At 43.5% G+C, this 14,501-nt stretch overlaps 1 protein-coding gene across 2 annotated transcripts in view; it reads left to right on the top strand.

The window, feature by feature from the left end:
* Positions 1-14,501, top strand: part of LOC142803983 (uncharacterized) — a 58,776-nt gene that overhangs the window by 42,226 nt on the left and 2,049 nt on the right. For both annotated transcript variants that reach the window (XM_075890390.1, XM_075890392.1), the window contains exons 7-11: positions 2,674-2,847; positions 5,557-5,672; positions 7,329-7,575; positions 8,400-8,945; positions 13,767-13,958. In XM_075890390.1, coding sequence (XP_075746505.1) covers positions 2,674-2,847; positions 5,557-5,672; positions 7,329-7,575; positions 8,400-8,945; positions 13,767-13,958 — 1,275 coding nt within the window. The remainder of the gene's footprint in view (positions 1-2,673; positions 2,848-5,556; positions 5,673-7,328; positions 7,576-8,399; positions 8,946-13,766; positions 13,959-14,501) is intronic.

The raw sequence follows: 14,501 nt of genomic DNA, 5'->3' as shown, positions 1-14,501 counted from the left end.
AAATATTTCAAAAGCTTGCCGTTCTGTTTTTATCCCAAGCATCATATTATTATCGTCTTCGACTGTCACTGTCACTGTCACTGTCATGATCACGGGTAAAGTAAGTTGTTAGCAAAGTAGAAGCTTTGACTAGAGTTTCATAGTGCGAGGGCTGTCAGGAGACCCATGATTAAAAACGAATGAATGAAGGAATTCATATGAATATCACTAGCATAAGGGGCATAAGCAGTGTTATACAACGAATGCAGGTATAACTGATCCATAAAACCAGCCCTAAATACAATGAAAGTAGTAAATTATATTTGTAATAGAAGTTTTAAAGGACATGATAGAATAATAGTAGCACCATTTATTATAACATAAGGAAGATCGCCACGTGTATTAGGTTTTTGAAATGCAGCTGGGATCACCACTTTAGAATAATTCACAAAAGACTGCATAAATATATATTTCTCTAAACTAGACAGATTCTGAGGCAATATTGTGAAGTCGTGGTAATAACTAACTTCCTACTGATGCGAAGCATGTGCGGTAAATGTTTTTAAACATGAACATCTGTAAGATGAAAAGACGGCTGTGGATTTATTATTTAGAGAAATGAACTCTCAGGAATAAATATGAAGTAACTTCCTAATAAATAAAATGCTAATTGTTTAAGTAGTTGAGAAGCATGCGAACAGCGGGAGTTGAAAGTAATGATACGGGTTGCTTGGGCCTGGAATATTTCGAATGAATGAATTGTAAATGCATTAGTGAAAAGATTGTCTGGGATGGAGTGGCTTTGGCACGAATAGCGAAATCAGTGTTTTTGTATATGTCCTCTATGCCAACGAATATTAGCCGTGACATCTAAAAAATTACTCCATGAAAAGACACAAAATCGCAAGCAGTGCTATTATTCGCAGCTGGAATTAAAAATTATTCTTGGCGGTTTCGAGGCTTCATAATTACGTAATTTACACCACACAAGCTCACAATCTTATTTACAAGCTTCCTTGAGTTACCGCGAAGTATAACTAGAAGTCCCGATTCACACTGAAGTTCAGGTATATCCTGCGCCCTTGAGTTACCTTGAGCTTTCTTGAGTTACCGCGAAGCATCACCAGAAGTCCCCATTCACACTGGATTTCAGGAAAATCCTGCACCCTTGAGTTACCTTGAGCTCTCTTGAGTTACCCCGAACTATCACCAGAAGTCCTAATTCACACTGAAATTCAGGTCAATCCTTCACCCTTAAGTTACCTTGAGCTTTCTTTAGTTACCGTGAAGTATCACCAGAAGTCCTAATTCACAATGGATTTCAGGTAATTCCTGCAGCTGTAGTTTAGCTTCGAATTTTGATAATAATTTGCGCACAACTATGAAATATACGAAGATAACGCTTTACCCTACACAGCAGCTTCAACGCCACCACCGTGCTAGAAAAGACTGATCTACAGGAACGCAGAAAGACCACCCGGCCTGCGTGGAATGCGCTGCACAGTCACAGTGAAACATGGAAAAGCGGCCTATCAGAGCTTTTGAAACACTATTTGGGTAACTACTAAAAGTAAACTTGCACGGGACCCACTACGCCATAAATCACCATAATTTTTGTGTAGACACTCATTGTGCCATCCTTCGTCATTTTTTGGTGAAGCGTTATACCAGCTACACACTTACAAGGAATTTGTATGCTGTGGCTAGCGACGATGAAGAATTATGCCTACCGCAGTTCTAATGGGTTGTACCACACTAACACATTCGTTACGCAATTCGCATTGTGTGGAGCCTGGTTGTTTCTTTGCTGTTTTAAAGTGCCTATTACGCAATAACAATGCCATTTCTTTCCCCACTTGAAGCCTGCTTGGGTGAGTTTGCCGCGAAGTTCCAAGCACCAGCATAGCTCTGTGGTAAAATACTGGGCCAGCACGCACATGACCTCAGTTTGAATCTGGCTGGGTACTTGAAGTGTTTATTTACTTCATTTTTTCTCCCTTTGCGTGGTAGTGGTTATGGACACCAGCGGCGACGGACAATTACGACTCACAAGACCTGTATTTTGATCTCATAACAGCGTTCTAGTTATTAATTGCACCCTCAAATATTTCTAATGGGTTTTGTTGGCAGTCCAGCAGATAACAGCTTTCAATTTATTATTTGCGCCCTCAAATATTTCTAACTGGTTTTGTTGGCAGTCCCCTGCCCCGCCGCGGTAGCCTACTGGCTAAGGTACTCGGCTGCTGACTCGCAGGTCGTGGGATTGAATTCCGGCTGCGGCGGCTGCTCTTCCGATGGAGGCGGAATTGTTGTAGGCCCATGTGTTCAGATTTGGGTGCACGTAAAGAACCCTAGGTGGTCGAAATTTTTAGAGCCCTTCACTACGGCGTCTCTCAAAATATATGGTAGTTTTGGGACGTTAAACCCCACATATCAATCAATAAATCGTTGGCAGTCCAGCAGCCACTATTATTTTTTTGAAGGCATGGATGGGCGTCAGTGTTAATCCTTTCTTCCTGATTGTAGAAAGGTGTGTTGAAGTAAAGTGCTTTCTTTTTCTGCACAAACACACATATGCAATTATCTGGACTGACAGCCAGGAAAGGCAAGATTTCGGTCCAGCGTCCAGAACACAGGATCAATGTGTTCGGTGGCGATCCAGACAGCTAATTGATGGCTCGTACTTTTCTGAAGGTGGACAGCCCGGGCCAACTGGAAAAGCTAGTGTCGTTGCTCGACAACCATGAGACCAGTGCACTTCTCAACTACGTGGCCTTCTCACTGACCGTATTGTTGTCCCCCGCTTTGCCCCATGGAGGCATTGCGCAAGAACTGATCACTTTGAGCCACGGGGAACACGTACCTCAGGTAAGCGTGGTGCCTCACATGGAAAGCGCTTCCTAGCCATTTTGAGAAGGATCTTCAGCGCGTACGTACCACCTGTTTTCTTCATTGTGAATGCTAAGTAAGCCACGCACGCACATGTGCTGGTGAGTCTAGATAAGGGTAAAGGGTTAGATCGATTGAAACTAGAACTTTTTTGGCATTGTTGTTACTTAAGAATCCAATGTAAAATGACATTTTTTAGTGTACGTTCGACACAGGATTTGGTCTAAGTGCCATTTGATACGATCGAAAAAACAGAGGTGCATGCAAAGTGGTTTTCTTGTTATTAGCATCAACAGGACAATAGAGTAGTGTAAAAAAAAAGCTCCAAATCCTAGGGTATGATCTACTGAATATACTAGAGCAACCCGTAATAAAAAGAACAATAAATAATATTAAAATTTACTCAGCAAATTAAAGTGCCTAAAAGCTGCAATCCAGTCAAATAGTCATCACATAACAGTATTGTAAGAGAAGAAAATTGAAGACAATGCCAAGAAATTATTTTCAAAGACAAAAATAAAATACATACGGCATGTACGATAATTTAAATATACTTGTGGGAAGGTAACAATACTGACTTCTTTGTCCCTTCAAATAACAGAGTAAATGACCTCGGGTGAGAAAGCAAACAGCAGGAAAATATATAAATGTAAATGGGATCATAGCATATCTAATAAAAACTAATAGCAATCGGAACATATATTTAATGCAAAGCTAGCCTTGATGATTGGGTGAATGAAATTACTTTTAAAATGTAGGTAATTTTGTTCTTTGTACATGAAACGATCAGCAACAAAGGGTTGTGTTCTTTAGGTATGCGAGACGTTTAGAAAGCCTGGGGCGGAAGCGAAGAACGAGAATTTGAGTGCTCGCTTTATTCGTTAGACACAAAACTCACCTACAGCAGAGCCAAGAAAACTACAGGTGCGTTATCTCTAGCAAGTAATATGTAAATGTGAAGAAAATAAATGCCACGAAAAGATACCATGCGACAACAGGGGCCAAGTTAGCGACCCTTGATAGAGTACATTGGATTCTCAACCAACTGAGCTACAGTGGTCGTCATCCCATCCCCTTGTTCAGTTCATGTGGTATATATGCGATTTTTAATCTAGGAGTGCTAGTTAGCACCACTAGTAGCAATGCTGGCGAGTGCGGAATACTCTTTCAAGAGAAAACCTACACCTGCCCATTCAGTGACCACACTGAATGGGCAGGTTATGCAAAGTAGAACCTACGAAACTAGGGTTCTCACGTTCAAAGTACAGAGCATACAACTTGTGCGAGCAAAGTCATCGTAGCAACCACAATTTTATCCCAAGAAACAAATTAGTTTTCAGGCAAGAAAGAGTGACCTGACGAACAAGCCAAAGCCAAAGTCTTTCTTTTATTCTGACATAAGAAATTTGCGAGCAACAAGGCTGCTTTTCAGAGCTCAGTTCTCTACATGAATTGAGAACAATTTTGCCAGTATCCATAAGGACGTTTATAAATGTTCTCGTTGCTCATTCCTAAATGCCCTGCTGCAAGGTATGCACCTATTAAACGTACAGAAATGGCACCATAAGAACAAAACGCTGGGGTACACTTTAGCTTCGCCTTTAATAGCAGAACGCGATGGCGCAATTCTACCCGTGCACATCGCCTTCTGAATTTCTAGCCTCTCCGCTGAACATTGGGCATTTTCATTTATCCTGGAATACTTACTGCAAGTACACTTGTTAACATTCCACTGCGCCATTATTGTTCCTTTTGCAAATCAGTGAAAGGACAACTACGCGTCCTCAGTGCAACAACCGAAGCTATGCAGCTGCCTTCTTTGCTGATGCTTTTGCAGCTAACGACGACAAAATACTCATTAGCGTTGCAATGGGTGCACCAATAAAATACCCAATGTTTGCGCACCCAGCGTGTCTTTAAGTCGGACTTCATTTCGCACTTTTGCCATGTTGCATGCATTAAGGAAACTGCTTTCACTACGATACCTTCGTATTGCGTTTTTTTTTTTCGATGTAGTTTCAAGGAACAGTCTCACTCGTTGGTAGATCATCTTGTCACGCAGAATGCGTGGTTTCGTCTTCACTTCGAAAATATAGTTTTGTTGTTACGTTCCCTCAGTAGATGCCTGTTTGAATATGCGTCATAGCAATCCCAGCTTTCGCTGGGTATCCACAAATGTTTGCAACATGCTCCCTCCAACTTACGTTATGCACGACAGTAACACCAAAGTACTTCCTCGAGTGGGGAAAAAATTGGCGGCAAATTTGGTACAACTTTCTCCTCAATTCGTGGTAGTGAAAGGGTTGATTGGGAATAAGTAGATATGATCAAGTTTGTTCAGCTGTTTCCCAAGTAACTTGGGGCCCTTGTTTTGTTTTTTTTAATATGGGAACTACCCGGTTATTTTCCAGTCATGGAGTATCCTGGAATTGCTTAATAAGTAGTTCATAAGATTGAGGACATCACCAGACAATTCCTTCTCTCCACCGAGCGCATCAAACACTCTCCCCACCCAAGCCCCATTCGGTCATCACCCTACCACCTTCATGAAAACCAGAAGCGAGATCAGGCGCGCAGTCGTTTGAGTCCCATTTCAGAAGGAGCTTCGCTCATCCACTGTATTCTTACATGAAACAACTACTAGTTTTTTCGCAGTGGTTGCCAGAATAACTCTGTGAAACAACGCAGGTACCTGAAGAGCTCCAGTCATGTGTTCACTTGCTGGCGAGAACCTACCGCTACGGCGCCCTGTCCCTCGCCCGCCATGCAGTCAGTCGCGACACCAGCGAAGGAAACAGCTACAAGTCAGTGCTTTGCACCGGTTTCAGCAATGGGTGCCCCCTCTGGGTGCCAAGAAACGAATTGTTACTTTAACGGGAAACTAATTAGGCAGTACTTCAAAGTTCAGAAAAACTGAGAGCGTTGGAGACTTATGACCAAAAGAAAAACAGTTAAAAAATTAAGAAAAACTCGCCCATCCGTCCCTGCCAGTTCAGTAAACAAAGGGGGCATGCAACACCGTTTGTTTCAGTGGTCTTATTCGTGTGTGCATTATTTAATTGTGGTATGCTGTACCCACCCCACAAGCAACAGTCACTTTGAAAGTTGACCAACTTGGTGATAGTTCATGCTTACATGACAACAGCTGCACTCCCAACTCGTTCAATTTGAGCAAAAAAAACAAGGTTGCCGGACAGCTCATCAGTTGTTGGTGTTGTCCCTTATTTTTGTGCCTTGACTCCGTGCGCTGCATGCTTCACATGTAAACATGTCCCCCAAGCAACTTCATGAGTAGAATATTAAATGTGCCACTTAAATCACCTGCTTGGGAATCATTGTACCGGGGGATCACAGTACTGCCTCCGAAAATATGGAACCACCAATATTCATTTTTTGTACATACTATATATTTTTCGTAAAGAAAGAAAGAAGGGGAACTTCAAGAACTCGTTTCTCTTTGTTAGACACAATAATAATGTGAACACACAGACAGTCACGCCAAGGAAAGTATAGCAGATGGTATTACTATAGTAAATGCAATGTGAACATGAAGAAGGAAAAGTGGACGACACGATAACTTGCCATGGCGGAGACCGAACTTGCGTCCTTCGCATGACGCGTCCAATGCTCCACGAATTGAGCTACCGCAGCGGCCATTCACTCTTCCATTTGGGGAGTATATTTATGAATGTAAAGGTGGGGGCGTCAGTCAGCGCCGCCTGTAGCCATGACGGTCAGTGTGGAACGCACTTTGCTTGCTTATTGGCGCCACGTAGCACATGATCTTATTACGAGCTGGCAGCTGACCCATTTTTTCCTCGCAGTCAACCTGAAAGCATCAAGTGTGCCAGAACGATATCCTCGCTATATATTTAAGGAAAGAAGGAGAAACCTTAAGCACGACTTTCGTTTCTTAGGCGCGATATTCATGAGCACTAACGGACAATAGTTCCAAGAAAAGTGTAAGTGACGTCACTAGTTGTAAATGGGTTGTAATATGAAAAATAAAACTTTAAATTACTACTAATAATAATGTCCAGGGTTTCGCGTCTCAAAATCACCATATGATTATGTGGGCAGCTCCGATAATTTCGACCACCTGAGGTTCTTTAACATGCAGCTCAATCTAAGCACACGGGTCTCAAACATTTTTGCCTCTATCAAAAATGCAGTCGCCACAGCCGGGATTCAATCCCACGACCTTCGGGTTAGCATTCCAGCGCCATAACCGCTAGACCATCACAGCGGGACTAAACGCTTTTGTTAATACAATTCTTTGTGCGAGACAAAGGACAAGTCGATGGTACCTTTGCATGTTTACTTGACACGCTGTGTAAACGTGTATGCCAATCAGTGCACTCACCGGCTAGGCCCACTAATTACTGTTTGCGCATCAATCAAAGGGTTGCTATCGTTGTAAATGAAGCTGATAGACGAAGTGCGTTTTTTTCTGAGTGCAGGTACGAAGGTGACATGCGAGCTCTGGTAGACGGAGCACGTGAGCAGATAGCAACCTTGCTGCGCAACCACACTGCGGGGACGACAACGGCCGAGCTGCGAACAGTGCTGCAGAGGCTCGACGCATTGCGAGTAGTCTTCCTCGAAGAGCCCGATGACAGCGTAGAACATTTGTCGCGGTACTACGGTGCTTCGACAGCCGGCATCACAGCAGGCCTTTCGCTCGCGAAGGCGTGGGGCTCCGCGAGGGCAAGTGGGCTTTTTTCGTGTTTCCCTCAGCATCTGTGTTATCGCACCTGAAAGTATAGACATGGCACCGTTGTTGAAAAGCCATGCTCACGCTAAAGAAATTGAGCTTTTTTATATTTCGGCCAATGCCTTAGAAACTTCATCGAACGCGAAAATCTAACGTCCTCGTGAATGCGAGGACTGCAAAGTTATGACGCCACCCTCTGCCATCAGATGTGGCAAAAACGTGCGATTGATATCACTACATCACTATTGAATGAAATTGTCACTTAGTCAAAAATGGGCCGATTCGGAAGACACTGCAAAACTGCAATAATGCCTTTGCAATGGTCCGGTGCACCATGGACTTTATTCTCTCACTACCTTATCGTGCAATGGAGCCCCTGAGATACCTGACACAGTAATCTGTGTTTCTTCTCATCGTTTTCAGTTGGAGCGTAAATTATAATCAATTCGCTTAAATTGCGCTCCCGCTATTAATTGTACCCCAGGGAGGCGTATGCTATTTAGCGTACGTATGCGCAAACGAAACAAACACCGCTTCTCACACGATAAAAGCGTCCTCCTGATCAGGGTAAAGTATTAGGCTATCCATAGGCAAGGTGAAACCTGAATCCGCGAGCTTCCTCAGGAGCCCTCTCAGGTGGCGTCGTATCTGCCGACTCATGGCTTATGTGACAACTTTAGGAAAATCTCACATGTATGAAAATGCATTTCCTAATTAATCTTGTCACCAACCCACTATTTCTGAGCATTAGGTCTCCGTCACGACCATGCGTCATTCTAGTAAGACTTATGTGGAAGTTAACGGTTTTTCTTCGCAGAGCAAAAGCTCCAAGAATACAACCACCAGCAGCGTTTCGTCGAGGTCGAGGGCTGCACCGAGCCTTCTCGAGGAGTATGTTATCCGCCAGAACGCGACCAACGCGCTTTACTGGAGCGACCCGGAGCGAGCCGAAGAGAACCTGGAGACGCGGTGGCCTCCGCTGCGCGTCAGACCACGGGCCGACTACTTCGAGACGCGAAACACTCTGCTCATATCCCCCAGCCTGGTTTCCTTCCTATCCGCGATGCTCATTGGCCTCGACCCTCTGGTTGTACCCGTCGTGGGCTCCGACGTCGTTCGCGCCCTGCTGAGCGTCGTGGTCGGTAGCCAGCAGTCCTCGGATGTGGGAACGACCGGCCAGCAGGGTTCCGTAGTGCACTCTGTCTCCATGAGTCGACACCGAGAGGAAGCTACTCACTGCCTGGCTGAGCAGTATGCCAACTTGACGGGAGACCGCAAGGCATCGGCCCGTTCAGGCGATCTCTTTGTCGACACTGCTGTAGTGGAGCCTTTGTTTGAGCTCTACAGGACTAATCTCGCAAAGGTGAGGAGAATCCGCTGACAAGCGTTTGACTACTCTTTCTATTTTACACGGATGACCCAATAGAAGATAACCCGTCATACAATGACAATGACACCATTTTGTAGACGATGATAACATACACCGCATTAAAGCAGTAGCTGCTGAGCAATATACATTTAGGCGACTACACGGAAAATCTGTACGCGTTTGTCTCTGGTGCGGAAATGAGGCAATGAAGGACCAACAAGTGGCATAAGACTGTTGGTGTTAAAAAATTGGGCGTAAAGAAACGTACACACGAGAGAAGTGAACGTACCACAAATGCTGCTTATTCTCTCTCGTATGTACTTGTCTGCACGCCCAGTATATTGATAACACTGCTTACCAACTACATCGATTCTGTTATTCTAATTCCCTAACTCATTTGCCAAGTTCGTATTCTAAGCCGCTATTTCGCAAGTCGCTTTTCCACTCTCCTTGCCTGTAACGTTTGACATAGAGGACAGCTTTTTTCTCCAACACTGTCTGCATGGGCCATGTAAAATGCACTACAAGTGCTTCTAGAGTACGTCTCCCCGTAATTGCAGTTTTTCAAGGCCCGAAAGCAAGCATTAGGCTATCAGGTGTGACAGTCAAATGAAAAGGCTATAAGTACGTCCCCAAAGAGACAGTATTTTTTAACGCCTTTGCCATGAATGTATGTGCACTGATGCAAAGTTTAAAAAAACTTTGGAAGATGGGGTTCAACACTAATGCTTCCTACGCCTGTGATGACTAAGCGAAGCTTCTTTGCAACTTTAACAGACCCGACAAGTTCTCTTGATTGCCTCCCATATAGATTAAAAGCATAAGGGTATCTGTAAGGAAGCAGAACATCTTACTCTCGTTATCAGATGCAATGGCATCTACTTACTGATAAAAACAACACAGTTCTTCCATAATGCACAAAAATACTTACCGGGAGGGTAGTATGCATTAGGACAGGTATCTGCGCCCATAATTGCTGGTGAGAACAGACCGATGTGGGGATAGTTTCATATCTTAACAAAAGTCAGACACTAATAAAGAGCATGGCGACCATCAAAAACTGTCTAAAACAAAAAAGCCACTCTGCTGAACCGGCTACAAGATGAGTGGTTTCGATGTTTGATAGAACGTCATTCCTCGTGTGCCCCGCCGTGTGTTGCTCAGCACACGGAAGGGCACATCAAGACTGGTGCATGTGGCTATCGCCTCTTCGTATGGCGCATCCCATCGTTTGAATAAACACTGCGACCGCATTTCATTTCCGTTAATTTTTTTTGCGGACCACAAAACTGAATGGAAGGTATTGAGGAGCGGAAAGATGGAAAGACGATTTGCGGCGATGAAATACTGGCGAGGCATAAGCCATATCTGTATGGTTTCGTGGATTGTATTGTTGGTATAACATGCCACGAAGCATTCTCGTTTAGTGTCTTGTGGTCTACCGCGATGGCGTAGCACGGACGATGCTCGGCTGCTGATCCAAATTTCACTGATTAGATCCCGACCACAGTGGTCGCATTTCAATGCAGACGAAATGGTGGAGGCTCGCAATACTGTATACGATGCCAATACACGTTAACGAACGCGAGATGGTCAAAATTTTCAGAGTCATCTATTACGGCGTCTCTCATGATTGTATCGCGGTTTTGGGGCGTAAAACCTCAGATGATATGAGTGTCTCGTGTATTGGAAAGCACGGGTGCTGCTTCATTCCAAAAATACTTAGGCTGACTAGATTGTTTGGCTGAAGTGAGTACTGAAGACAAAAGATGAGGACTGAAAGGAAACTGGACCTGTTCTGAATTAACGCGGGCTACGTGTAGCTATTGCCATCATGTATGCAGGGAACAAGCAGATCGATAACAGTGTGAGTAAATACCAGACTTCAGGTTTTGTCGTTCGCTCATCTCGGCCCTTATTGGAGGCTGCGCATTTCTCGAGTGAAGCCGTAAGCTTGCGTTCTCGGGATAGCTGTAACCGCTCGTGATTGCATGCCCCCTTTGCCGCAAATTCACGTGTCAGGTCCATAGTGTTTAGTCTACTTCCTTAGTTTGCTGGTAGTTGGGGGGGGGGGGGGGGGGGTTGCATGCGACGTATAAAACTAAAAATTTTCTGATTAAGCATCTTTATCTTTACATTTTTATAACAGTATCTTTATATCTGCGTCATAATTTCACCTTGCTGTGTTCTGTTTTGAACAGTAAGGAGCATCGTATAAGGTAACACTGCAGTGGCGTTAGCTAGGTGGTAGCACACCGGGCCCTCAAATTTTTTTCTCATTACATACAGAGCAAAAAGTGATAATTACAAAAATGTTTCCCTAACCCTGAAAAGTATTTCTGCCTACGCCCCAGGAACCTAAGGTTAACAGCACGAAAATAACACCGAACGAACACGAAAAAGACGCAACAAGCGCTGATTTCCAACTAAACTTTTATAAACAAGAAGGCTACTACATATGCCCGAGTGAACAGAAAATAGTAAAAAAAATGATCAAAACAGATGCAAAAATATGCAAAGATGCAACTAAACATGAACAATCTCTGTGCCTGCTGCGCCGACCTCCACAATAGAGCTCTCTTTCTGACACAGTAACTGATGGATCAATGTTTACGCACGAGTTCCATTCATGCCAACTTAGCAGCCTAGCAGATTATGTGCTTGCGCTTTTCTTTAGTCCTATCGAGAACTGCGGTGCTTTCGAACTGCGGAATGCACCCACGCGTGCTCACTTATAGCGTTAGGAAGCCATATTTGCCATTACGAACGTTATTGACGTGTTCCCCTAAGCCCCTGTACCACTGAAGTGACTTTTAAAAAGTCGAGGCGGCTAAAAACAGCTAGCATGCATAAACGTGTTCATATCACTCAATGCTCGAATAAAAACACATATTTCGCAGCGAAGAACGTTTCTTTATTTAGGCATACTGAATAGTCACTCCACTTTAAGCAAGGGTGGACGCAAAGAATAATAATACATTATTTTTATTTATTTACAAATACTGCAACCACCTATCCTTTTTTTTTTTCGCGGAAGGAGATACAATTACATGATACGACTTGTAGGGCGAAAAAAAAAGTGTAAACTACAGGAGAAAAAATTCACAGCATTTAAACTAAATGAATGACGAGTGGAGTGAAGCAAACGGACGGATGAACGCACGGACGGAAGCATGGAAGCAAGGATGAACTGATGGAAACTTTGCCCCACTCATCATCATTGACTCCATGGATATGTTGTCGCAGCGTTTTGAAACCTTGAAACTGGCTAACACTACGACGAGGACGACACGAAACGTACGACCCACGCGTAAGGACCTTCGCCCCTAAAAGAAAACAACATATTGTGCAAAGATAACGCAAATATCTTACTTACTTGGTCAGACCATATATCTCTTACATGCTCTTCGGCCTTGCACAAATTGTGGGTTTTGAAAAGAAAGCTTAGCAAAGCTCCGGCGAGTACAAAGCTTTTGGACTACAACGCAATTGTGCGCTCAAAACTTGAATATGCAGCGGTTGTATGGTATCCTCACAACAAAAAAGACATCATGAATTTGGAGCATGTGCGGAGGAAGGCTGTTGGATTTATTTTTGGAAAATACAAAAGAGAACATTCTTCTTCACTTCTAATGCTTACCATTAAAATAAGATAACTAGAACATCGCCGTAAATTTAGTCGCCTGCAGTTCCTGCACAACATAATAAAAGTGAAAATTGGCCTTCAGAAGCCTCACTTTTCAGTACCCCTAAACACACGGTCGACTAGACACAGACACAGCTTTTCTCTCACGCCTATATTCACCAAAACCAAATCTCACATGAACAGTTTTTTTTCCGCGCACCATAAAAGAATGGAACTCTTTACCGGTTCACGTCATACAATCGGAAAATTTTACTAAAGAATTCGAAAACCGCGTCTCCTAATATTTAATATAAATATGATCAGTGTTTAAACATTTCTCACAATTGTGTCGTGAATCCCATGCTGTGTGTAGTGCTCTGTTATTGTCTTAAGATTTTTTCGTTGCCATCACTTGTGTAAATTGTATTGCGAAGCAAGCGTCTTGCACTGTACGTTTTTCTTCTTGCATTGTCAGTCTTTTTGTGAATGCTTTGTCATTGTATTATTGTATTTGCCCCTCCTGCATGGGCCAGCATATTGGCCTGCAGTATCAATAAATAAAACAATATCGGATAAAGTACGCTTCAAGCATTATTAAAACAACGCCCCAAATACAATTGTTAATAATGAAAAAGAATATACACAAGTTACACAATATGGGACATGAACAAATTTAGTGATGGTGGCAACACCACATCATTGATCAGTTCATTCCATTCGCTTACGACCCTGCAAAAAATTAGTAATTAAAGCAGTCAGAATTACACATCAACAAAAAAGCACGTCACGTACATATCAGTACAATGAATTTTTAATTAGGCACAATTCTGCGGTTCTTTATCGTATTGCTCATGACTGTATTTATGCCAGCTCAAACAACCTCGGTGTTTTTTTTTTCGTCGCGCAGAAATGTGTCAGGATGGAGTGCACGAAATTTCGACTTACTGACAATTTCGCTTCGGATATGGCATCGGTAAAATACAGAGTAACGAATATAAGGGTTGAGACAAACACCCGTCGCTCAACCGACAACGTTTCCCGTGTTAGAACAACGGATTATTGAAGATTACTTTTTTTTTATTTAGCTACCACTCAATAATACACCTGTACAGGTTTCACCTAAATCTTTGCTAAATTGTGTAACGATGTTTACACAATGTGTGTTTGCACCTCTGTTCTTGTCATTCTAGTACCCTGAGCTGCGTGATGGCCCCAACATCGTGGAGCTGCCAGGCAAGAACTCCCTCGAACTCTTCTTCGTCAACTACGCGGTGGCTCACTGCGAGCACGCACCGCGATTAGTGGACCTGGCAGCATCGACGGATTCGGATAGGGCTCTGTCACCGGCTGCACGGCTCAACGTGGCTCTTATGAACTCCAGGGTATGTGTGTAGTTGCAGGGTCGAGTTCCGGACACCAAGGCTGTAAGACGCAACAAATGGCCTATCTAGCAGCCTTAGATATTGTGTCCTAGCAATGGTTCCTAACAAAACTTCAAGGACGCTCGCGTTTCACCTTCAACAGTATTGCACGCGGTACTGTAAGCGGGACCAATTTACATTATTTTCTGAGTTACTAGCCTGCCTTCGAAGAATGGAGTCGTAGTCGAGTTTGTATGACATGACGAAATGAGTTCTTATCGCCGAAAAAGAAGGACAGGCGATAAACATGGGTGTCTTCCCTTATTCGTATATTTTCGTTTCTCGGCGCTAAGAAATTATACTTTCAAGCCTGGCTTCGGTAAAGCAGCATTTGCGCACGTAAATCATGAAGTTGTCAAATTATACTGTAATGCGTACTACGTTTGAGTAGGACCCACTACCCATATTTTTTCGTGGGAAGGCGCGAAAGACCCATGACGAGTGTATGAGGCAACGTTCGACACGGTACAATTGTATTCGTTTTTCGTGCCGAAGGAGATTACT

The sequence above is a fragment of the Rhipicephalus microplus genome, chromosome 3 (assembly GCF_043290135.1).
Source record: "Rhipicephalus microplus isolate Deutch F79 chromosome 3, USDA_Rmic, whole genome shotgun sequence".
Classification (NCBI taxonomy): Eukaryota; Metazoa; Arthropoda; class Arachnida; order Ixodida; family Ixodidae; genus Rhipicephalus; species Rhipicephalus microplus.
This window is presented reverse-complemented; position numbering and strand designations above follow the sequence as displayed.